Source organism: Antechinus flavipes, chromosome 2, assembly GCF_016432865.1.
Source record: "Antechinus flavipes isolate AdamAnt ecotype Samford, QLD, Australia chromosome 2, AdamAnt_v2, whole genome shotgun sequence".
NCBI lineage: Eukaryota > Metazoa > Chordata > Mammalia > Dasyuromorphia > Dasyuridae > Antechinus > Antechinus flavipes.
The window spans coordinates 207918970-207945338 of NC_067399.1; the positions used below are offsets into that span (position 1 = coordinate 207918970).

At 31.9% G+C, this 26369-nt stretch overlaps 1 protein-coding gene across 1 annotated transcript in view; it reads left to right on the forward strand.

Moving 5' to 3' along the window:
* The window catches only part of BIRC6 (baculoviral IAP repeat containing 6), a 300333-nt gene that overhangs the window by 91529 nt on the left and 182435 nt on the right, over positions 1-26369 (forward strand). Inside the window, exons 9-16 of the mRNA XM_051976128.1 lie at positions 1156-1214; positions 4906-6300; positions 10216-10365; positions 17730-17955; positions 18786-18946; positions 22058-22189; positions 22743-22874; positions 24651-24829. Of these exons, the coding sequence (XP_051832088.1) occupies positions 1156-1214; positions 4906-6300; positions 10216-10365; positions 17730-17955; positions 18786-18946; positions 22058-22189; positions 22743-22874; positions 24651-24829 (2434 nt within the window). The remainder of the gene's footprint in view (positions 1-1155; positions 1215-4905; positions 6301-10215; positions 10366-17729; positions 17956-18785; positions 18947-22057; positions 22190-22742; positions 22875-24650; positions 24830-26369) is intronic.

The following is a 26369-nucleotide window of genomic DNA, read 5'->3' on the forward strand; positions in this document are numbered from 1 at the left end:
ATCATAGGCAAAGTATAAAAATCTGTGACAACTTCCAAAAATAAATGGGTCAGTAATTCAGAATATTTCTTTCTAATATTTTCTATTTAGGATTCCTCTAGAGGAAGCCAGGTGGTACAGTGGATAGAGGAAATCGGGGTACCTGATTTCAAATCCATTCTTAGACACTTAACACTCACTACCTGTGTGACCCCTGGAAAGTCACTTGACCCCAATTGTCTGTCTATCTCTCTCTCTCTCTCTCTCTCTCTCTCTCTCTCTCTCTCTCACACACACACACACACACACGGAAAAAAGGGAATTTTTCTGGCTTTGATGTGAATTTAAAGTCATAGCTTCATACTTGTTTTCTTTTTCCCCCCTTTTTTCCTTTTCTTTCTTTCTTTTCCTTTTTTTTTTTTTTTTTTTTTTTGCTTAGGCAATTAGGATTAAGTGACTTGCCCAGAGTCACACAGCCAGGAAATGTTAAGTATCTGAGGACAGATTTGAACTCGGGTCCTCTTGACTTCAGGGTTGGTGCTCTATAGCCACTACACCAACTAGCTGCCTCTGCTTCATAATACTTAATTCTTTTCTTTTTTTTTATTTTGGCTGAGGCAGTTGGGTTAAGTAACTTGCCCAGGGTCACACAGCTAGAAAGTAGTAAATGTCTGAGGCTAGATTTGAACTCAAGTCCTCCTGACTTCAGGGCTGGTGCTCTATCTACTGTGCCACTTAGCTGCCATGCTTCATACTTTTTAAAATTATCCATATTATAGTTTACTTAAAAAAATTTTTTTCTTAATGACATTATTTTCATATCTTCCTCTGTCAGCATGGAATTGTAGGCTTGTTCTTGAAATCTCAGTATTAAACTTCTAAACATAATTTCCTGTTAACTATTTTTATTTTACAAATTTTCCTGTGTAAATACTTAAGGGTTTATGTAATATGCCAAAAGGAAATTTTGACAATATTTTGAACTGATAGTTAATGGTAATAAATATTACATCTTAATTAGTTTTTTAAATATAATTTACATGATTAAAATTTTTTGGGGGGATAATCTTCTTGGATATTACATGCTTTATATAGTGCAGTATGTCTTCTCATTTTATTGTGAGTAATAATGTTTTTGGTTTGAAAATAAAATTATTTGCTCATTTCTTCTTTAAGTGATGACTTACTGGAGGATTCAGACAGTGAAGAGCATTCCAGATCAGAATCAGTGACAGGTATGTGAAAAATAATAAATACATGTTTCTCCGCGTACCCCCTCCGCCCCGCCCCTCCTTGATACTTGGAGCTATGGATTCAATCTGGATGTAGAGCATATTTGTTTTTTTTAAATGCCTGAGTAATAGAGGCTTACAGAGTACTTTGCACATACACTAACTACTCAAATATTTTGACTTAAAAGAGTATTATTTTTAAATTAGGGTTGGAATAAATGACTCTGTGGATTTGCCCTTGAGACTATTTATGTGTAAATTAAATAAAATATTTTCCAAGGGAGAAGGAAGATATCTGTTTGATCCCACGTAGTTATTGACAAATGAATGTTACATATGTGTTTTTAAGAATCTGAAAATAAAAAGTTAACAATCATAGAATAACTTAATTTTTTTATTTATATGAGGTACCAAGATTTGATCATGGATATTTTATTTTTTAAAAAAATTTGGAGTAAAATGTTTTTAAACTGTAACATCTTTTTGTAGAGGAAGCCCTGCAAAATGGGATAATGTTCTCGATTTAAAACCATAAAAATCTGAGTTCAATCTCATACCTGACACTGATTTGCTGCTTGACCTGAGCTGTGTCATTTCACCTGCTTCTCAAGCAAATTTCTAGCTATTTTGTACTAGATCTTAGGTTACACTTTCTGTTAGGGGAGAAAGTTTGCACAACAGAGATTTCTCATGTTGCATGAAATCATATAGGTTATGGGTAATATAAGCACTGATTTCTCTCAGAGGGTCATAGTTTTATTTATTTTTTGTTTTAGGGGCAGAGGTGTAGAATGGATGACAGTGTGAATGGATATTTAAAAAACCTGAAATAAGATTCAGGTGATTGCTTCTCTTTTGGAAATATTTTAATAGTTTTTTGTTTTGTTTTGTTTGCCCATTAATTGCCCCCCTAGCTTTTATGGGTATATTCAGCAAAGCTTGTACTTCTTTTGGCTAAGGTGCACTATTTGGTAGTCGGGATTATGAAGGAAAAAAAATTAATTTCACTTCACCAGTTTGGGATGGTTGATACCTATTACTTGACTAATCTTGAGCAAGGTTTTTTTTTTTTTTTTTTTTTTTTAATCATCTCTGGTCTTTAGTATCTTCATTTGAAAAATGAGGTGTTGAGGCTAAAAATCCTTCCAGTGCTAAATTAATCATCAAAATAAAATAATAAATTATACATATACTCTTTGCTGAGAATGAATAAATGAAGAAGCATTTATTCAGTACTTTTCAAATGAGATCAAATGAGTTAATATTTGTATGGCACTTTAGCATTGTGCTTGGCACCTAGGTGCTAAATAAATACTAGCTGTTATATTTACTCTGTTGGGTCAGTCATTGGGAAGACAAATATGAGATTGATAGCCTGTTTTCAGGTAGCTTATTTTGTAAGAAAAAATTTAAGCAGTTGGTCAGTTATAGTTTGCAGTGTCAAAACAGATAGGATCTTGTGGTCTTATTAGTGAATTTTGACTTTGCAGGAATGCTAAAAAGAAAAGGCTCTTATATCAATACATATTGAGTGTTATTTTGATTAATAAAATGTATCTTTTTCTGACATTGAATACAGGACCAAAGACTTTGTTAATAAGAACTTTTTCTGCATCTGTATTATTGGTTCCTACCGAGAAGAGAGTGTAAGGGATTTCATTGCAGGCACAAGCAGTTTTAGGGTTGGATATGGCTAGAATTTAGATTTACAGGAGGGGACCCCTGATATTTAGTGAGTTCTTGGGCTCAAGGTTAGGGGTTGCCAAGATTTGGTGTAATGGATGGTGCCCAAATTTGTTTGCTTCTTGGCTTAGCTAGATAATGTTTTGAGCATGTGATCGAAAGAGATGCTAAATCTTGAAATTTTAAAAGGCTAGAATTAATTAATGTATTTTGTTGGGATGTTGGAATTCTTTCTCATTTTTTTGACATCAGTAAATAGGCATTTTAGATAGGTGGAATCATTTATTACATATGACATAAAATGAAGCTCTACATTATATGGAAGTTGGATCTCTAAGGTTCTTTCCACCTGTAGATTCTTTGATTTTTGTATTCTCTACCATTTTAACCTTTGTCTTCTTTTAAGAAATCCATTTTTTTTCAGCTTGCAAAATATTTACAAATTCTGTTATTTGATTAATAGCAAAAATCCTTATATTAACTTTTAATGTTACTTATTTGAAAATGTCTATAGTATTGCTGATATACATTGTATTTTTTCTTAGGTAAGTTATTTGCAACAAAGTTTATTATCTAATCCTGTTATTTCATACATTGATATATATACCTATCTACAAAATTTCTTTACATAATGACTGATGCATTTTGTATAATATTAATATTTCTTTGTAATCTGCAAACCATGTTACTTTTCCCCTTATTTCCTTCATAACTTCATGTTATATGACTTAAGTGAATGTTTATTTAACATCAGTATGTATTATATGTTATATGTTATAAAGTGATATTTCCTATCAAATCTTTAAATCATCTTCAATAAGTTGTAAGCAGACTAAATCAAAACATGTCATATCCAAATATAAGAGAAGTCTGAAATTAAACAGAAAACACCAAGGGACTACTTATTTTGGTATATATCTAAATACTACTTTCATTGTCATAAGGAAGCTATTTGAAGAAGGAATGCCTTTAGGAGTTAATAAGCATTTATTAAATATCTACTCTGTCAAGCATTCTTCCAGGCATTAGAGATACATGTATAAAATTGAAAAATTTCCCCTGATTTGAAGAATCTTACGTATTATTAGGACAATGCAAGAAGTTTTGAGGAGTAATTGATTTAAGAGGCTATTTTGCAAACATTTCCAAGGATTGTGATGAGAGCAGAAGTTTTAAATGACTTTTATGTAAAAGTAGTGGTGAATTATATATGAGGAAGTGGATTTGATGGTTTTAATAAATCAGGGTCAGAATTTGTTAGGTGATAGAAATCTACTGCAAGATTTTGAGTAATGGAGAACTACTAATTTTAGCGAGGTACATAAATGATGGCTATTGATAGCATTCAAAATTTACTGAATGAAGGCCGCATTATTTGCAAAGAAGCCTGTTTTCTCAGTTTTCAAATGACTTGTACATTGTCTTTTCCAATCTGATGGATCTATAAACCAGTGAGGAGACAGTTATGTTTTAAAGTTGTTTTTTTTTTTTTTAATGGTGCTTCCCTTGGTGCAAGAGTAGAGTTACTTAAGTTCCTGAAATACGTAACTGACATAACAAATAATTTAAAATCCTGTTATATTTCATTAGTGTTAAATCGGTGTGTGATGAGAAATTTGTCATTGATAGCTTGTGTATAGGATAATAGTAACTATTTGGAATTATATTTAGAGAAGGAATATTTAAAGTACTTAATGTAGCCTTTAACATTTTATTGTTTTCATCTTTTTATTAAAACTACTCCATCTCTTAAGTAATGATCTAGGATGGTATGCTACAAGTGGAAAAGGAGTTCAAAGAAATATGATATGAAAGTTATTTTTAGATTTCAAGATAAATCTAGTCTGAATGTTTTATTTTAGACATTTTAAATTATCTCTGATGTAATCACTTGCTTACCAAATAGTTGTATAGAAAGGGAAATTATTAAAAACAAAACAAAAAAAAAACCCAGTAATTTTTGCCTTTATTCCAAAGCAATATATGTAACACATTCTTTTCATTTTTAAAGGGCATACGTCACAGAAGGAAGCCATGGAAGTAAGCCTTGATATAACAGCTCTCAGCATTCTCCAACAGCCAGAGAAACTTCAGTGGGAGATTGTGGCAAATGTTCTTGAAGATACTGTTAAGGATCTTGAAGAACTTGGGGCAAATCCCTGTGTAGCTAATTGTAAGAGTGAAAAGACAAAAGAAAAGCACCTGGAACAACATAACATTCCCTTTCCTTGTTTATTAGCTGGAGGATTATTGACATATAAATCTCCTGCTACCTCTCCCATTAGTAGTAATTCTCACAGGTCACTGGATGGTGTAAGCAGGACTCAGGGTGAAAATATATCAGAACAAGGGTCAACAGATAATGAATCCTGCAACAATTCCGAACTAAATTCTCCTCTGGTAAGGAGGACTTTACCTATTTTGCTACTCTATAGCATTAAAGAATCTGATGAAAAAGCAGGAAAAATATTTTCACAGATGAACAATATTATGAGTAAAAGTTTACATGATGATGGTTTTACAGTTCCTCAGATTATTGAAATGGAGCTGGATAGTCAGGAGCAATTGCTATTGCAGGATCCTCCTGTGACTTACATTCAGCAATTTGCAGATGCGGCAGCCAACCTTACCTCTCCAGACTCTGACAAGTGGAACTCTATGTTTCCCAAGCCCGGGACTTTGGTTCAGTGCTTGCGGCTGCCAAAGTTTGCAGAGGAGGAGAACCTTTGTGTAGACTCTATCACTCCTTGTGCAGACGGAGTTCATTTGTTAGTGGGCCTGAGGACATGCCCTGTTGAATCCCTGAGTGCAATAAATCAAGTAGAGGCCTTGAATAATTTAAATAAATTAAACTCAGCACTATGTAACAGAAGGAAAGGTGAGCTGGAATCTAATCTTACAGTGGTGAATGGCACAAATATCAGTGTAATCCAACATGAATCACCAGCAGATGTACAAACTCCTTTAATAATTCAGCCAGAACAAAGAAGTGTTAGTGGTGGATATTTAGTGCTTTATAAAATGAACTATGCCACTCGGATAGTGACTTTAGAGGAGGAGCCAATAAAAATCCAGCATATCAAAGATCCCCAGGACACAATTACCTCGCTCATACTGCTTCCACCAGATATACTGGATAATCGAGAGGATGATTGTGAGGAGCCTGTAGAAGAAATGCAGCTAACCTCAAAGAATGGCAATGAGAGAGAAAAAAAATCTGATATTTCTACTCTGGGACACTTGGTAATAACTACTCAGGGAGGATATGTAAAAATAATAGATCTTTCAAACTTTGAAATTTTGGCCAAAGTGGAGCCTCCTAAAAAGGAGGGCACTGAGGAACAAGACATGTTCGTTTCTGTCATATACTGTTCAGGCACAGACAGGCTGTGTGCATGCACTAAAGGTAAGTTGTTTTGGTGGATTTTTTCCCTCATAATTTACTTTTTTTATAGAGATTTAAGGCCACAATTTAAAGTACATTGATAGATATGTTCTCTTTTTGTGTTTCCATGGGTAATGTCATTAGATCGTATTAATGTTGTTGTTAATGCCTACATTAATAATAATGCCTATTAATTAATGATGTTATTAATGCTTACTTTTTCCCACAAATGTTTTCTCATTTGGATCAGTTAGTTTTTTAATGTCCTATATAGCAGTATAGAATCTTTTTTTTTTTTTTTTTTGAGGGGTGGAGATTGTGGCTTATGTGTTTTTGCATTTTATTTAAATATTTCTGCTTCAATGAACTAGTGCTGATTTCTTGCATTTGATATAGATTTCTCATCCTTTTCTTTCATTCTGTATAATTCTTAAGTTCTTCCTCAGAGTATCTTTTTATCATAACAAAGGAATTCCTTTGTCTCTTACCTTATTCTCAATTCATTATTGGCTTACCTCATTTTCAGTCATAATTGTTCTTAACAATATTTCTTATGCCACTTCAGTCAGTCATTGATGGTAATATGATATAGTTTATTTGCTTCCATCTTTATTCTTTCTTATAAAATGTTAGTTTTTTTTAATTATTCAAGAAATGAATATCCAACTTAGGGATTATCCATGTTCCTTATTTTTTCCTCTTTTGTTCTCTTTTGCTTTCCATCTTACAGCTTTTTAAATCGCTATCAGTTTTGTCAAACGATGTGCAAGTCAAGAAGACACAATTGAAATCAGTTGAGATTTAGCATTTCTGATGAGTTTATATGGGCTGTTTCAAATTAATTGAGAATGAAGTTTTAAATTAAAAGATTGTTTATATCAAAATTATTATTATGTTATTGAGAGTTGATGTCTGTCTTTAAAATTAATTTTTTAAAATAAAATCATTAGAGAGTTGTTTTAAATGGATTTAAAAAAATTTAAACTTTTAGTTAATACATGGTGTTTATTTATTGAATATTTTTCAATGACTATGGAAAATTGTATTTTGTATGACTTACGGTACTCTTAGCGTGGAAAGAATCCATTGAACCAAATCTAGTGTTGACAATTTATATCTTTACCTTTTTCTAAATTTAGGATAATCGCAATGTTTGCTTCTAAGCTTTTGTTAAGTACCCTAAACATATTTTTTTAAATATTCAAAGAAATTAATTGGATCACATGCTATTAAAGTTGCATTAAAGATGGATAAATTAAATTTTAAAATATGGGATATTTCTATAGCTTGGAATAGTATAGATTCTTTTGTAAGGCTTGCTGCAAATACTGTCTCATAATGGTGATTTTTCCATTAGTTGTATCTAATTTAAATTTAAAGATTTAAAGAAATTAACTGTTAGGAAGCTAAAAAAAAATAAACTTTTAATTTTCAAAGAAAGATACATATTTTTTGCCCATTGTAGCTACATTTTGAAATGGTTAGGCAAAGTGGTATGTGATCATGTCTATCTTCCCTTAAAATACATATAATATTTCAGGAGAGGACTACAAGTTATCATTCAAATAAGACTTTATTACAATTTTCAGTTACAGAATGAATTTAAAAGAGGGAACTTTCTCTAATTTCTTGTCCTTTGGTCAACATCAATTGTCAGTCTTGAGAAAATTTAAGAGTGTCCTTCTTGAACTGATTCTTTTTTAAAATAAGTTAATCTGAGCTCTTATAAAACCTCTCCAGAGAATCAGTAGTTTTTTTGTCTTTTTTTAGGGGTACTTGAATTTTTTATAGCAATTTATTTTTGTAGAATAATTTTAAATGTGTATAAGTAATGTGTTTTTATCAGTCATTCAAGAGAGTGGAATGGGATTTAGGGATCTGACTTTTTCAAGGACTGGTTTTTTAGGAGCTTTAAAAATAGGCTCCAGCTCATGTTGTTTTATTTCATGATTTACTTTAGAGGGTTTCAAAGAAAGCTTTTTGTAAATATTTATGTACCATATTTGTATGCAATGATTAGTTGAAGGAATTTTAGTCTATAAAGTCCATTTGCTACCTATAATTGATTATCTATTTCACACTGTTTTAAGTATCTAATTTTAGCTGTAAATTGCTGTGGTATGACTAAATACTTGGAATTTATGGCAAAATATTTTTACTAGAAGAAAACAGAATTTAACAAAATTATTTATGTTTAATGTATTATAACAATTCTGGACTCGAATTTTAATTGCAGAATAGAGTGTATATTCATAGAGAATTCAGTTATTCACTAACCCCTTGTCTTGATGTTGAGTAAAAAGATTCAGCAATTACACTTTTACTAAGTGTAATTTCTGGTCTTAAGGAAATTAAAAATATGTCAGTGGGAAGGGAGTTTTAGGGCACCTAATGTGTGCCAGGCCCTTTACAAATATTTAATTTGATCCACTAAGTACAACTTTATTTTTTTGATTCATCGAATCTTATTTTTAATTTTATTTTGATGGTATTCCTTTGGAGACTGGTAAAATTTAGGTATCAATGAAAATTGTAAAAAAAAAAAAAAAAAAAAATTAACACAAAATCAGACTACTATGCTTAGCCTTTTAAAAAAAAAACCAAAAATTTATTTTCCTCAGTTACACATGTTCTAAAAAAAAATCCAAAAAACATTTTTCTTTGTTATATATGTATGTTCTTTATTTTATTACATATTTCCTTATCAATCATATTGGGAGAAAAAAATCAGAACAAAAGGAAAAACCACAAGAGAAGAATAAAATAGAAGAAAAAGAAAAACAAAATGAACATAGCATTTGTTGATTTACATTCACTTTCTATTTTTCTGTCTCTGAATTCTGATGGCATTTTTCATTCAAAGTTTATTGGCGTTGCCTTGAATTACTTAACTGATGAGAAGAATCAAACCTATCATAGTTGATTATTGCACAATCCTGCTGTTATTATGAACAATGTATTGGTTCTGCTTTTTTCACTCAGCATCAGATCATGAAAATCTTTCAAGTCTTTCTAAAATTAGCTTGTTCATCATTTTTTTGCTAGAACAATAATATTCCATTATCTCCATATGCCATAACTTATCCAACCATTCTCCAATTGATGGGCATCTACTCATTTTCCAATTTTTTGCCACCATAAAAAGAGCTGCTACAGTTTTGCACTTTTTCTTCTTTCGTGATTTCTTTGGAATGTAGACCCAGTAGTTGCACTGCTGGATCAAAGGGTATGCACAGTTTGATAACCCTTTGGGCATAGTTGAAAATTGCTGTGCACAACGCTTGAATCATTTCACAACTTCCCCAACAATGCATTAGTGTCCTAATTTTCCCTCAAATCCTCCTACATTTATCATTATCTCTTCCTGTCATTTTAGCCAATCTAAGAGGTATGAAGTGTACCTCAGAGTTGTTTATGCCTAGTCTTTTAATGATTTGTTAAAATAAATTAAGTTCACTATATAGGGATTTGTCTTTTTTTTTTTTTTTTTTTTTTTTTGCACTTTATAGTGCCTGGCACAGTAGGTCCTTTTAATCAATACTTATTGGCTGGCTGATTTTTGAAATGCAATTTTTCAAAATGCAACATTAATGTCTTGTATGTTTTCACACTAATTGATGATATATTGGAGTAAATTATAGTTTTGGAGTTAAGATCTAGGTTTCCAATTTTTCTGTATAGCTTTGGCACTTAAATATAAAATGAAGATATCTCTAACTAATTAATGGCCTAATAAATAACCAAACTATCCAAATTTAAGTAAAATAAAATAAATTGCTTGGAATTTGTTTGAAAAACTTTGACATGTATTGTATTTCTTGCTAATTTGTCATTATAAATATTCTAATGAAATATTTAATTTTATTCAGCATTTTTTTCAATGAACATTCTAATGTGATCAACTGTCTCTGTTAATGAGTTTTCACCATATTATAGGGGGAGAGCTTCATTTCCTCCAAATTGGAGGGACTTGTGATGACATTGATGAAGCTGATATACTTGTGGATGGATCCCTTTCTAAAGGAGTAGAACAGTCACTGGAAGGTACCAAGCCCTTATCTAATCCTTCAAGTCCTGGTATTTCAGGTAAGAGGTTAACAATTTTAGTAACTTATTGTCCTTGTGATATTTCTTGAGTTTAATTCATACTAACAAACTTTCTCCTTTAGCTCGCCTTCCCTCCCCACTGGATAATTAAAAAGAAAAAACATGACAATATTTTTCTTTATGCCATTATCTCTTGATTGTCTAGTTTATTTATTAAAGGTTGTGGCATTGATGTTTATTATACTTAACCTGTTTTTTGTAATTGTTTCCCTAATGGTATGGACTGGATATTTCCTTGAAAGAGACAAACTTTTTTCTGTTTATGTAGACTGGGTTTTACTACAGTTTATGCAGAGTCATGGAATATAAACTAACTCAGAGAATTCTGACATTTAAAAATTAATCATTTGCTTAAGAGTAGCAAGTGATAGTGATGAATGTGGAAATATGTTTAGAAGAATTGTACATGTTTAACTTATATTGGATTATAGAGGAGATAGGGAAAAAATTTCAGAAACCACAGTTTTATAAAGGTGAAATTTGAAAATTATCTTTGCATGTATTTTAAAAAATAAAAAAGCTATTATTATTTTTAATAATAATAATATCAAGTAAGAGACAACCCACTATCTTTCAAGGAAGCGATTTTTCCTTTTATTCTTATATATTCACAGCTTCTACTTACTTTTCTTTAGGAGAATGATTTTTGGAGAGCATTAACAAATAGCTGTTGGGGGCAGCTAGTTGGTATAGTGGATAGAGCACCAATCCTGAAGTCAGGAGGACCCGAGTTCAGATCTGGTCTCAGACATTTAACACGTCTTGGCTGTGTGACCCTGGGCAAGTCACTTAACCCCAATCAAAAAAACCCAGACAGACAGATAGACAAACACATGCATGGCAGCACTCCTCCCTTCCCTCCCCCCCCCCCCCCCCCCCCCCCCCCCATGCTGAAAACAAATAGCTATCATTTGCCATCATCTCCTATGACTTTGCTTCTTCCAGGGATAGTTTCCTAGTTCATTCTGCTCTCTTCTCTATCCTAATTTAAGTCTTTCTCTGGATGTACTTCAGTTTTAGTTTCTATAGATGGCCAAGTGTACTTGAAACAAGTAATTTTACAAGGTGTAAAAACTCAGTATTATCAGAATTGATAATACAATGGTTATCTAGTTTAGCATGGTGATTAATAGTTATCTAGTTAAATATGATTGATTTAATCTTTAATCCACAAATAATGGTTCTCGTGATATAATGATTGACTCATACTCAGTGTGATGAATCAGTTTTATTGTAATAGAGTTTTTAAAAAGTCAGAGTCTAGAGGACTCAAAGAGACTTGAAGACAGAGACCCTTGTGGTGACTGGCCTGTCCCCCTCCTGATCTCACCTTGCTGTATTTTCGTGAATGCTTTCCCTCTATCTTGTCTTCCTGAGAGGGAGCCCCATGCTTTGATAGAAGCAGCAGCAATTTGCTCATTTGTTATCAATGGGTAATTAATCTGCACTAAAGTGTCTTCATAATGACCTATATCTGCTAGTTGATCAAAGATGATTGGCATATTATCTCTAATTTTGCCTATTTATTTGGTCTTGTATTCTACATAGTTCACTATACTCCAAAAGCCACAATAAGTTTTGTCCAGGTTCTAAACATGTCCTTGCTATAGATTTCCAATCACTAGAGGTTAAAATTTCAAAAGCCAGATTCTCTAATACCTTCTTAACATAAGACAATGTAGACCCATAAAGAGTGCCAGCCTTTTTCAGATCTTTGATAATTTCCAGATAAAAAGGAGTGTATCTTCCTGAAGAATCAAATTCTTCAACCACAAGGTATGCTTTTATTCTTAAATCAGATATATCCTGTCTTTCTTTTTTAGATTTAATTAGTGCCTTTTCTAAGCGTGTCATAGGGGGGTGGATAAAGCCACTGCATGGGTGGTGCTGATTGTGTCACTGCCCTTCCCCCTCTCCCCTTCCTCCTCCCTTTACTCACAAAGGGGAAATTGAGGGAGATGGGGAATGCCCTAATGTCTCCAGCTATGAAGCACCACATTCCTTAATTTGATCAGCACTGTACTTAACTCCTTTCTTGTCTAACTCTTCATGCTTTTCACCTATTTTGTCAGTACCATCCCTCTTTTTAATTTCATCAGTACTATACTTAACTCCTTTCTTGTCAAATTCTTCATGCTTTTCAACTATTTTGTCAAAACTATCCCCCTCCTGCTCTTTTTTTTTCCTTATTCTAATACTTAACTAATTCCTTAAAGCCAATTGTATTATGTTGTATATATAGAATGTTTCTTCAGGAATTGAATCAGGACCATTATCATTTTAATATGCAATTAGTTGCTCTCCCATTAGTTTCCACTTATCTAGCTCTAATCTTTCTTCCTTAGAGAACCAAGGAGATGTGTACTATAATGTTGTTAAGAGTTCAGTGATCTGATTCCAACTTACAATCAAACCGTGCTTCTTTATTAGCTTAACTATGCTTTCTATACACTTCCCTTGGCATGGGGAAGGGTCTTTTCTGAGTTTTTGCCCCATTTCATCTGAGAAATGAAAGTAACTAGTTTAGCCGTTACCAAAGTTTCCTGCTTGTCTATTTTTGTACTTACCCTATTTTCAGGTTACAGGATCTCACAGGGATTTCTCCACTGGGCTTACAATTGCGTTGGTCTTTAATCCACATTGGGCACCAAAATGTAATGTTCTGGTTCACTTTCTTGAGGTCTTCCAAATGGGTCTTGGTTTCAGGAGAATAATCACCACAAGAATAGTCAGCAACAAAGTCCAAAGTCTTTATTATCTTTTTCTCAGTCTGTCTCCTTTGCTTGGGGCCAGGCTAGCTTTCTAGGGGACCTTCAGATGGGCTTTGGTCTCAGTGGAGAAGTGAAGGGGGCCAGGCCAGCCACCACGAGGGTCTATGTCTTCAAGTCCTGCTCTAGGTCTGACTCTAACCTCTTAAATACTTTATTACAATTAAATCCATTCATCATACTGAGTATATGCCAATCATTATATCACTAGGGAACCATTATTTGTTGATTAAAGATTAAATCAATCATACGCAACTAGAGAACTATTAATCACCATGCTAAACTAGATAACCATTGTCTTATCAATTTCACTGAGTTAACATCTTGTTTTAAGAATCCTTGCCTCAAGTATATTTCTCCAGAGTTCTGGCCCATTACAAGTTTGTTTCGTAAGTTCTGATTTTTAGAACTGAACATAATAATTCTGATGTGTTCTGATCATAGGAACATAATAATTTTCATTTAGACAACATGAAATTTTGATTATAGATGTAAAAGCATATTAAGTTTCCGAGGCTCCTGAATTGACCCATAAAACTAAAAAAATCTTATCTTTCACAACAACCCTTGCCTAACTTCCTATGGTTATATAATTGATTCATTGAATGCTAGAATAGACTTGGTATACATAGCCTTCTCGTAAAGATTTATTGAATACTGGTTTTGTCACCTAATTTGTTAACTATGCTTTGCATTATTGATTTAAAATATTTAATATATCTGTGAATTGTTATAAATACTCTCACCAAGATTATGGATTAATGTGCAACCATGCTTTTTTAACCTTTTAGATCGTTTTCTATATATTCCTGTAGATCTTCAGAGATCCCCCTGGGTGTCTATTTTTAGATTCCATGACACTGTGTAGACACTAATGAAAAATGCTGTCTCAGATTTTTCTAAGCATGTCAATGTAATGTCATCCATAGAATATTGAACTGAACAGAACCAAAGTTATTTCCTTTGAATCTTTGCATTATTCCAAGTTTACATTAACTCATTAATGATTACTTTTTAGTTCTAATCCCTTAATCACTTTTAAATTCATATCTCTTCATATAATGATGATGGAATGAGGGATTTTTTTTTCAAATGGAATATTAAAATGGAAAGCATTCCCAGATAAATCAATCTGCCCTGTCAAAAATGTAAATAGGGTTATTTTAGAAAGATCTGTAGTTCATGAAGCTATACCCTTGTTTAGTAATCAGAGGTTCTCTTTCTAAATGCTTATAATTAGCCCTGTAAGGATATTCTTTTAGAATTTTTGCCAAAAATTGGATTTTTTCTCACTGGCCTATGATTTATACATTTCCCCTTTTTGATACCTTTATGGTAAATCCTTCATTCTCCTTGATTTTTCATAATTTTAAAATACACAACAATCTTGAGATCTAATTTATGTAAATTTGATATCTTGAGAACCTCAGCAATAAAGTAGTGAGATACATAATGAATTTCTCTTTTATTTTGGATTTCATATCCTGTTTGATCCATGTTTAATCTCTTCTTCCCAGTCTGTAGATTTTTTTTTTTTTTTTTTGGCTAGGGAAAAAAACACCAAACAGAAGCAAAATAGGAATTTAGTAATTCTATCTCTTTATTGTATTTTACCACCGTTTCATCTACCCTGAATACATGTTGGATGTTTGTGGAATTTTTTTTTTTTTTGGGGGGGGGGGAAGTGTTCCTTTTGCCCCAATATAGCCAAAATAAGCCCATTATTTTTCCCTTAGCAATCATTAGCATTCTTCTCTAAGCCTTAGATTTTAATGTTGTTGATAATAAAATGTACCTGTTTTGTCTGCATTTTCTGTTACCTATTCTTATTTCTATCTTTTATATTTAGATTGATGTTTACATGTTTAAAAAACATAATTTGGAAAGTTCATTATCATTGTATTACCTTAGATGGTTTTTTCTTTCTTATTAGAGTACTTTGTCTTTAAAATTTCACCTTTAAAACTTTGAATTATTCTTTGTTTTATATTCATTAGAGGATTTGAATGGTGTCTCATTCCTTTTCTCAATATAGTAACTCAAAATTGAGCACATGGGGCAGATGAAACCTAGCATGTTTTACTCAGATATGACATCACATAAGATGAAAAAATTGCTTATCCCTAAGGTTCCCACATGACTTTTCCTTCAGTACCCTTATAAGTTATTGATCATAGATACAATAGCAGTTACTCTTGGCTCTTTTTCCATTTTATGATGAATCCAATTATCACTAAGCAAGTGAAAAATTGATCAGCTTTTTTTCTGATCGGCTTGTAATTAATGCCAATTCATTTCATGAAGGAGGGATAATTGTTATTTGACCCTGAATGGCAGAAGTAGGAACAATAAATTGAAATAGGCTTGGAATCGTGAAAAAAAATTTTTTGTAAGGATGAAAGCTATTCAAAAGTGCTATGGGCTGCCTTTTGAGGTGTTGGGTTTATAGTCTTCCGAGATGTTCAGGCATAGTCTGGATGCCAATTTGTTAATGTATTGTAGAAATTCCTTTTATGTATGTCTTGTATTCGGTGTCCTTACCATTAAAATCTGTGATTCTGTGACTCTCATTTATTCATTAACTCCCTACTATGTGTAAAGCAGTGCTCAAGGTAAAAGAAGATGAAGAAAAACTAGATCTGAATTTAAGGAAGTGACATTTTTTGAGTATCTACAGCTATAGTGGAGACAAAAAGATAAGGAGTAAGATAAGATCATTGTCCATTTGATTTAGTAGTTAATTGGACATTGGTAATTTCGAGATAATGATGAGATTAGGTTGCTAGAGATTAGCCAAGTATTTGAAGAGGAGGTGAAGAATTAGAAAAAATACAGATTTATTTTCTGAGGAAGTTAACCATGATAACTCAAGAGAATGGCAACTGTGATCACATGGAAGTTGTGGTTAGTAGGGAAAATGCTAATAGAAAAGGAAAAATCAAAGATGCAAGCTCCTCAAGGAAAAGGAGTAGGGGTAGGAGGGACTAAAGACAAAAATAGGGAATCAAGAACAAGGCAATGAACAAAATGTTTATTGAAGTGTTTTAGTCACTTTTCAAATTCTTTTCTTGGAATCAGTTTGGGAAAGATAAATATTATGACATGCAAGATGAACTACAATCCCTAAGTATTAGATAATAAATCAGTAGCTTAAATAATAAATTTCACTGTTTAAAAGAGAAAGTACTTGTTCTGGAATGGGCCAAAAATAAATTTCATACAGATATGATTTTTTTATACTATCTCTCATTTTACATTATTAACTGCTCTACATTCTTCCATTAATTTACTTGATTAAAAGTTTTTTGTACTTTGCACTAAATATTTTGATAGAAAATAACGAAAATTGTATTGTCAAATATAAGTCCAATATGTTATTGTCATGGATATATAAGAATTCTTTCAAATGTATAGACTAAATATTTAAAAATCATATAAAAACTAATTAATACTATTTACCTTCATTAAAAAATAACAACTCCCTTTAAGGCTCGATCAGAATTTAAAATAAATCCTGATAAATTGAGAAATGAGGGGATTTTCTTATAAAAGTTCATTGCATTCGTTTTTCTGAAGTTTTACCTGTTTCTGCTTTATCTTTGTAAATTGGAAAAAGAGCTATTCATTTGCTTTCCTTACAGTCAACGATGTCATTATTCAGAGGAGAGAACTATTTTTGTTGTTATAATGAGACCCATGAAATTTCATGACTATATGTATCTTATGCTGCTAATGAGTGATAGAAAATGGTACCAGTATTTGATATTAATTTATTATATTTATTTTGATGGTGGTCATCCATTCTTTCACTATATGTTTTTATTGAGTATCTAGTGAAACACCATGCTATATTATTTATATATGAATGAGGAGAGACAGTCGCTACTGCCTCAGGAGTTCGTAGACTTGTAGGTGAGGTAAGATGAAGAAAGATAATATAATTGAAGATAGAATGTTAATTTTCAATAAGAATACAAAAAAGAATGCTATGAGGATTTAGAAGAGTGAATGATTTTTTTTTTTTAATTTTTGGGAATATTTATCACTTACTACTAGTATTAAGTGTATATATTTTGATCTAGAAAGAAAGACCTTATATGGTTATATTTAACATACCTTCTAATAAATAGCTCTATAATTTATAGATTTGAGGACCCAATTTTTAGGCTAATATAGCCTGTACTTGAAAATTGTATGCTGTTACTTAGATCGTGGTAAGGTCCCATCATTGTTTTGTTTTGGTTTTTTTCTTTTTAATAAGACTTTGTTCTACTTAATCATTGCTTATTTTATGTAATTACTCAGGCATATTCCATTTTTGCCCATAGATCACAAGCTCCTTGAGAGCAGGGCATGACCTTTTTTTTAATTTATTCTTGTATCTAGACCAGTATTATTAAGCTCATGAAACTTATTTAAGACTTATTGACTAATTGTGTAAACACATATTAGTTCACTTGTCTTGGTAAATTGACAAGTGTTATTATTGCATAGACAATAAAATATGTATTAATAAAGCTTTTTTTTTTTTTTAAACTTTGTCCCTTTTCCTGTTCTTTATCAACCTATATTAAGGAGTTGATCTCTTGGTGGACCAGCCATTTACTCTTGAAACCATGACATCGTTAGTGGAACTAACCCGCTTTGAAACATTAACTCCACGGTTTTCAGCCACTGTTCCTCCATGCTGGGTGGAAGTTCAGCAGGAACAACAACAACGAAGGCACCCTCAGCATTTGCATCAGCAGCACCATGGAGATGCAGCTCAGCACACTCGAACTTGGAAACTGCAAACTGATAGGTAGAGCATTTTTAGGACATTGTTATAATTATTACACAAAATGCTTGGTTTAATGCCACTGCCACTTTTGTATGGCTTTGGAGTTATATGATCTATTTTCACATTATTATTCAAACATTTCAAATGTGATTGTGAGCAAGTCACTCAGATTCTTATTAATCTTATTTATACTTTTTTTGGACTATCTTATAGGGTGTTTTTATTAAAGGACTTTGTAGACAAGTGATAATTTTTGATAAAGTTATTTTGTGTATTACTCACCATCCTTCTCTTCAGTTCTTTATTTTGCTATATTCAGCAGTTTTGTTACATTTTTGAAAACTAGTGTATTCTTAGATTAGCCTTATAGCAAGCAGTGGAAGTTAGTATTCATTGACTATCTTAGGTTGTGATGAATGATCAAATGCTAACATTTATGAATCTTTGATATTAAATAACTTTTTTCTACAACTTAAAAAAATTTTGAATTAAAAATTATATAAAATGAGTCTTTTTGTGGTAATTGTAGAACAGAATGAAGATATTATATATGAAATTGAATCTGCTACCTAGAAATTGTTTTTATTTCTAATTTCATAAACCAACATGGAATTTTGAAATCTGTCTTGTCTTTGATTCTTTTTGGCCTTTATTCTATTCCCTTAAATTTTTAAACTTTATTCCTATTATTCCTCTTGCTCATACTTTGTAACCCATCCAAATGTAAACTTAATGATACCCTTATAGAAAATTCAAATTTGAGAAGAAAGTAATGATGTGATAATGACAGGGCTGGATCAAAATTTCTAGTTTTTATAATATGTATTTATATTTTTCTGGTTATTTTATAGCAACAGCTGGGATGAACATGTGTTTGAACTTGTCTTGCCCAAAGCCTGTATGGTTGGCCACGTGGACTTTAAATTTGTTTTAAATTCAAATATCACTAACATACCACAGATACAAGTGACATTACTGAAAAACAAAGCTCCAGGCTTAGGAAAAGTCACTGGTAAGAAAGAAAAATAATTTATATCTTAAGGGAAATTTAATGTTGGAATTTTGGAAGTAAGGTGGAGATGAATAGGGACTGAAATGAATCTTTTTTTTTTTGTCTTGACCAGTATTTATTTTCTCTCCCTCTTTCCCTCCCTAATTCTTTTTTCTAAAACTTACTGTTTATCATGGGAATCATTTTAGTTTTACTAATAATACATTTTAGTTCATGATTTAAATACACATACATACACAAATATAATTACTAGAATTTTGGTCTTTTAGAATAGTTTTTTTGAGAGGTGAGAGGTACTTTGCTTTTCTATAAAAAGTGTTCCTTTCTCATCTAGTTGTAAGGAAAGTGCTTTTTAAAACCTTAAGGCACAATATAAATTCTAGATTTTTGGCATTGAGGAGAAAATACTGAATTCTCTTGGAGTTAGCAAGAGATGAGTTTGTGATGTGATTGTGATCATGAGTGAGTCAATTATCCTCTCTGGTCCTCACAGTTTTCTCATATATCAAATACATTTATTGTGTTACATTTTTCCTACAAATATTACAAGGAAAGTGCTTTGCAAAACCTAAAATTGTTCTTAATTTAGTTATTACTGAAAAAAAAAATTGGGGGGCAGTTTTGGAAATGTAATTTTCAAAGTAAGCATTTTATCTCTTTCCAAACAAATTTTATTGTTATTAATTGAATCAAAAATTCCATCAGAATAATTTCATTTTTCATATCAATTTTTTAAGTGGAATTTTACAAAGATACTATGCACATTAATTAATGATTTCATACATATAGAGTGTATATGTTCCAAGTCAAAAAAACCACAACAACACAATATTGGGAATGATGTGAGAATAGTTTTTATTTATAAAAATAAAGAATAAAATGGTCTTTTTTTTTTTAAGCATTGAGTTTATATTGTGTGGGGCAAGTTAATAAACACATATAAAATATATTATTAATATAAAAGCAAAAGAATTAAAATGTTTATATGGTAGCTAAAAACAGCGTAATTTTAGATAGCACTAATTTCTCAAATAGGTGTGGTGTGAAGTTCAGGAATGAATTTGTGCAAAACAGAAGTATTGCTTAATCCATGTTAATTTAAATATTTATAAGTAATAATTTTTCTGTACATAGATAATCTGCCTAGTTATTTCTTTGAAAATACTAGATTAGGCAGTCAAGTTAATGAAGCCATTATCAAATGCCTCACTGTGTGCCAAGTCTTGTGCTACACCTTGTACATAAAAAGTGAATAATGGAACAGCCTTTGCCATCAAAGAGATTGTATTCTATTCTTGAAGTTAACATTACATACATTATAAATATAAGGTGATTTATGGATTTAGATAGAAATATTGCTAGCTGGATTTATCTGACAAAGTTCTTTTAGAAGATTGTATTTAATCTGAACCTTGAAAGAAACTTCAGTATTTTAAGTGACAGAAGAAAGAGAGAGAAATTGTGTTCCAGGTATGCAGACTTCTTCTGCAAAGGAATAGACAAGGAAGTATAATGTCAGCTTATGAGGAAAAAGAAGGAGGTATGTGTCTCCATTTTAGATTATATGAAGTATAGTAGTCTGTATTTTGAAAGCAATTTGTGAAGTACTTGAGATGCCACACAGGAGTTTGTATTTTATACTGGGCCTAAGAGTAAACCTTTGAACTTGATTGAGTAGGGCATTGACACGATCAGATCTTTGCTTTAGAAATATCTCTTTGACAGCAAGGTGGAGAATAGATTTGAAAAGACAGATTGGATTTAATGAGAGGAATTTGAAAGCTATTACATGAGTAATGAAGTTCTGCACTATAATGGTGATGTTAGTAGAGGGGTTGAGTAGGAGATTTGAGGATGAGGAAGAATTCTCAAGTCTTGCTAACTTTTCATTCATATGGGCTAAGAGAGAGTTAGGAATCAGTGTGACTCAAATGTGAACATGTGCAATTCAAAGGGCAGTAGGTTCTCTTAACAAAATTGGGAAATTTAAAAGAGTTACGAGTTTGTTGAGATATCTATATTCCCTTTTGTATCTCTTGATCTTGACTTTGATTTTGATGCGGCCTATACAACATCTTTTTCAAGCTGCCTGATAAAAAGCTTAGAAGTAAGATAAGGAAAGAATAAATCTATGTGGGAGTCATCATTATAAACATGAAGTTGATTTTTTTTTTTTTTTTACTAATTCCTTTATTTTTATTTTTATTTTTTTTTAATTTTATTTTATTTAATAATAACTTTGTATTGACAGAATCCATGCCAGGATAATTTTTACACGACATTATCCCTTGCAATCACTTATGTTTCGATAAACATGAAGTTGAAACCATAGACTCTGATGATACAGAGTATAGAGAAAGAATAGAAAAGTGGTCAGGGCATAACTTTTAGTTGCAGTACATGTAATTAAGGGACATGATTTAGGTGGTGTTTTATTGGAGAAGTAAAGATTGGATAGGTGAAAAAGTGAACAGAAACAAGAAGAAAGAAGGATATGTTTTGTTGGGTGAGCTGAAGATTGTTTAAAGATGATGAAGGTTTATAGGTACCAGGGATGGAGACAACAGATAGTGAGAGGGTAGTAATTAACTTGTTGGTGTGAAGTAAAGGTTGTTAGGGAAATCTGCCTATAGACAGTGGAAGGGTAAAGCATTCTTGTAGAGGGCATAACCTTGGTGAGAAGACTTGAATTAGAGATGAAAAATAGGACATAATAGCATTGGTTTTAAATTGTAGGGAAATAGAAGCTCACTAGTAGTAGCTTACTGTTTCTCAGTAAAGAATGAATCAGGTTTTTACTGAGTAGTTAGGGGAATAGAAAGTCATCCACTATAATGTTTCCTTAGTGAAAAGGTTTGATGGATATGGGATTTTTATTTCATGATGATAAAGAGAGCCTGCTAATCAACTTTGTAAGATGTTTACTTGTTTGTATGCTGTAAGTTAGATGTTCTATTTAATTGTTATTCCCTATTAAGTTGTTAGTTTGTTTTTTATGTGAAACCACTTTATAGAAATATAAAAGTGTTGACAATTCAGGTTTAACAGAAATTATTAGAATTAATGGCATTTTGGTGAAAAATTAAGTCTGCTCATATTTCTATCCTCTAGAAACAGCAGTAGATAGGCAGATCACCTTTCCTTTATCTCCAGCTCTTAATATTGAAGTGGAGCAAAATGGGAAGCCTTCTTTGGTTGAACTCAGTGAAGAAATGCAGCACATGGATGTAGAAGAATCGCAATGTAAGTTGAATTGGATAGTTCTTGTGCATAAAATAAAGTTGGAGTTAAAAATACAGCATGTTTCAATCATTTTCATAGAGTAATATGTCTAACATCACTTCCTAGCTGTGTGATCCTAGGGAAGTCACTTAGCCCCAATTGCCTCAGTGGGGGAAAAAAATATGTCTATTTTGGGTACATAGAATTTTAAAAACTAAGTGTGTGTGTGCGCGCGCACACACACACACACAGACACAGTATGACAAGCTTTAATTTTTATCTTTAATTTTAACTTTGTGAAGAGTTGATCAATGTAACATTGTTAAAATATCGTAGAATTCCAAACTTAAATTGAAACAGTAATTGGATTTTCATTGGAAAGTAGTTGCCTTTTTATTATGTGATCAGTGATTTTTCACTTGTTAATATTTCCCAGTAGTTTTTGTTATAATTCATTACTAAATATATTGTACTTCTTAAAAGTACACATGATAAGTAAAACAATAGTATTATAACATTTTATTCAACAACTCATTTCCATCAGTATTTAAAAGAAAAAATCTTTTCTTTTAAGGTCTTAGATTATGTCCTTTTTTAGAAGATCATAAAGAAGACATTTTATGTGGGCCTGTATGGCTGGCTAGTGGCCTTGATTTATCAGGACATGCTGGGATGCTGACATTAACAAGTCCTAAGCTTGTTAAAGGTAAATTAACTTATTTTCCAAATACTCAGTGTATTGTGATATTCAAGTTGTGGATATTTGCTTCTTTGTGGTAGATCACCGATAATCCACATCTTCTTACTTTAATTTTTGTTTCTGTCCTTAACAATTTTCTCTAAAAATATCTACCTAGTGCTTTGAAAAACTTTGTTTGTATTTAATTTTACAAAACAAGTTTTAGTTGTGTATTCTGTACTTGCAAGATTAGACATTTATGGAATTAAAAAATTTTCATCTAGTTCAGGTTTCGTAATATATATTATCATGTAGAGTCATTTGATATTTACTATTTGTAAGACTATGTTCCTGTTACTGAATAAGGTACAAGCATTAGAAATTATTTCCAAATATGTAAAGATAATTTTCAACATTCATTTTTGTGCATTTGTGTTCTAAATCGTTTTCCCTCCCTCTATTATTTCACCCTTCCCCAAGACAGCAGACAATCTAATATAGTTTAAATATGAGTAGTTCTTTTAAACATATTTCCATAGTTTTCATTTTGTGCAAGAACTGGATCAAAAGGGAAAAGACCACGAGAAAAAAAAATAAATTAAAATGATGAAAATGCCATGTTTTAATTCACATTCAGCCTCCATAGTTCTCCCTCTGTCTTGCAGTTGACATTTTCCATCTCATATTTATTGGAATTGCCATGAATTGTTGAGAAGAGCCAAGTCCATTACAATTGCTCATCACATAATCTTGTAATTTTATACAATATTATCTCGTGCTCTGCTTACTTTATTCAGCCTCAGTTCATATAGGTCTTTCTAGGCTTTTCTAAAATAGATCTGGTCATAATTTCTTACAGGACAATAATATTTCAGTACCTTCATATGCTGTAATTTATTCAGCCATTCCTCAACTTATGGGCATCCACTCAGTTTCCTATTCCTTGCCATTGCAAAAAGAGCTGCTTCAAACAGTTTTGCACATGTAGATCCTTTTCTTTCTTTGAGATACAGACCCAAGAGTTAGACTGCTGGATCAAAAGCATGCTTATGTAGTTGTACCAAAATAAGAGAGAAAGGGAAGTCTCACTTAAAATAGCTTCATGTAGATATATAATAGCAGCCAATATAATAAAAAATTATACGGCCTAAATTAATTTATAGATTTAATGGAATGCCAGATTTAGGGATAAGCAAAAAATAACAAAATTCATTTTAAGGAAGAAAATAAAATAAAAAGGAAATTGTAAAAAAAATTAATGCTGAAGAAGTAATATCAATTATACACTCAAAATTATACCATGTAGCATTAAGCACAAAAATCATTTAGAAGTGATAAAAATCTGGGATGACTAGGAGAAAAAGGGAGAGATGGGGTGTGTGTGTGTGTGTGTGTGTGTGTGTGTGTGTGTGTGTGTGTGTCTTTGCCTCACTGAAAGTACATTTCCTTTTCTGTGGGATTAACATTTGTCTGTTTTTGAAGTCGTTTTATATATTGTTCTTCTATTTCTTCCTGCTTTATTCTGCCTTCTCCAGTTGTCATAGTAAAGTAAATGTTCCATTAAATTCACATCTATCAATGTTAGGTCATTTTATGATAATTGAACAGCCACTTGTTTTCACTTTTTCATGAGCATAAAAGAGTCCTGTTTTGAATGTGTATTTATATTGTGTGCCTTTGTTTCAGCATTTTATTTCCTTGAAGCATTTACACCAGAATGGAGAAATGGGTATACCAAAATTTGCGTGAAAGAATTCCAGCTTTTCAAAGCTATTGTTTTCATTAATTTCTTATTTCTTTTAGGCATGGCAGGAGGAAAATACCGTTCTTTTTTAATCCATGTCAAAGCAGTGAATGACAGAGGAACAGAAGAGATTTGCAATGGTAGCATACGTCCTGTGGTAAGAATCCCGTCTCTGAAACCTCAGAGTAACAAGGGGCATTCACTTGCTTCACTCCTGGCAAAAGTTGCAGCAGGCAAGGTAAGAAATCCTGTAATTTTGAATACTAACTTAGATGGGTTAAACTTGAATGAAAAAAAGAATAAGAAGAAGAGCTTTTGTTTTGAGTTAGGATACCTGATTTTGAAGCTTTTTCCTTTGAATTTGGGAATGTCACATCCATCTTCTGTTCTTTTACCAAATAGAAAATATCATTGGTACCAATCATGTAACAATATGTTGCAATGTATGAAACCTTGTTAAAGCCCCTTAGGAGGAAAAAACATTAGGAGTTTGGCATAGGATCTGTTACATTGTACTTATTCTTTTTCATTTTAAAAAAAAAATGTTTTTTGAGTAATAGAAGTTTAAATTATAGACATTGTTCCTAAATTGCTTTATAATAAATGAATGCTTCATCCTGAATGTGAATAAAATGACTTTATATGTAAAAAATTTTATGGACACTTCTATTTGTCGATCTCTCTTCACAGTATTTCTAGAGAGATCATGTTGTTCAATTCCAATTATGCTCTTGATAAACATATTCAGGATAATAATTATCTTAGTTCCTTGTGGAAAAGTAAAGTTCTATAATGAATTATCATTTTCTGCCATGTGTTTTATGCTAACAGTCCTTTTTTTTTTTAGCTTCTGTAAATGGGAATTATGTTCTGTTCTTTCCATAGGATTACAATATAGATGATAATACTTTGAAATTGTGAAAGTAAATTTCCCAAATCCTATGTCTAATTGAGTCATTCCTCAGTTGAGTTGGCTACAAAGACAACCTGTCTGAAAGCACATATAATGTCTTTGACATTTGAATATTTTTTTGCAATCCAATCTTTTCTTCCCTTCTGCCTTGTCCCTCAAAATTCTAACTTCTTTCCTTTCTTTTCATACTTCTTTGCTGATTTCCACAAATAGTATTCCGTCTTTGGTTATCTTGAATTTATTTGTACTTTCTTTCTCCTATATTTGAAATATGCTCTATTTCCCCAGCCATGTCTTAGATTCCTTGATCTTTCAAAAGATTTAATTGCTGCCTTTTATTTTTTGTTTTTATTTTTTTAAATAATTTTTTATCGATAGAACCCATGCCAGGATAATTTTTTACACCATTATCCCTTGCATTCACTTCTGTTCCGATTTTTCCCCTCCTTCCCTCCACCCCCTTCCCCAGATGGCAAGCAGTCCTTTACATGTTGAATAGGTTACAGTATATCCTAGATACAATATATGTGTGCAGAACCGAACAGTTTTCTTGTTGCACAGGGAGAATTGAATTCAGAAGGTATAAATAACCCGGGAAGAAAAACAAAAATGCAAGCAGTTTATATTCATTTCCCAGTGTTCTTTCTTTGGGTGTAGCTGCTTCTGTCCATCTTTGATCAATTGAAACTGAATTAGCTCTCTTCATCAAAGAGATACACTTTCATCAGAATACATCCTCAAACAGTATCATTGTTGAGGTATATAATGATCTCCTGGTTCTGCTCATTTCACTTAGCATCCGTTCATGTAAGTCTTGCCAGTCCTCTCTGTATTCATCCCGCTGGTCATTCCTTACAGAACAATA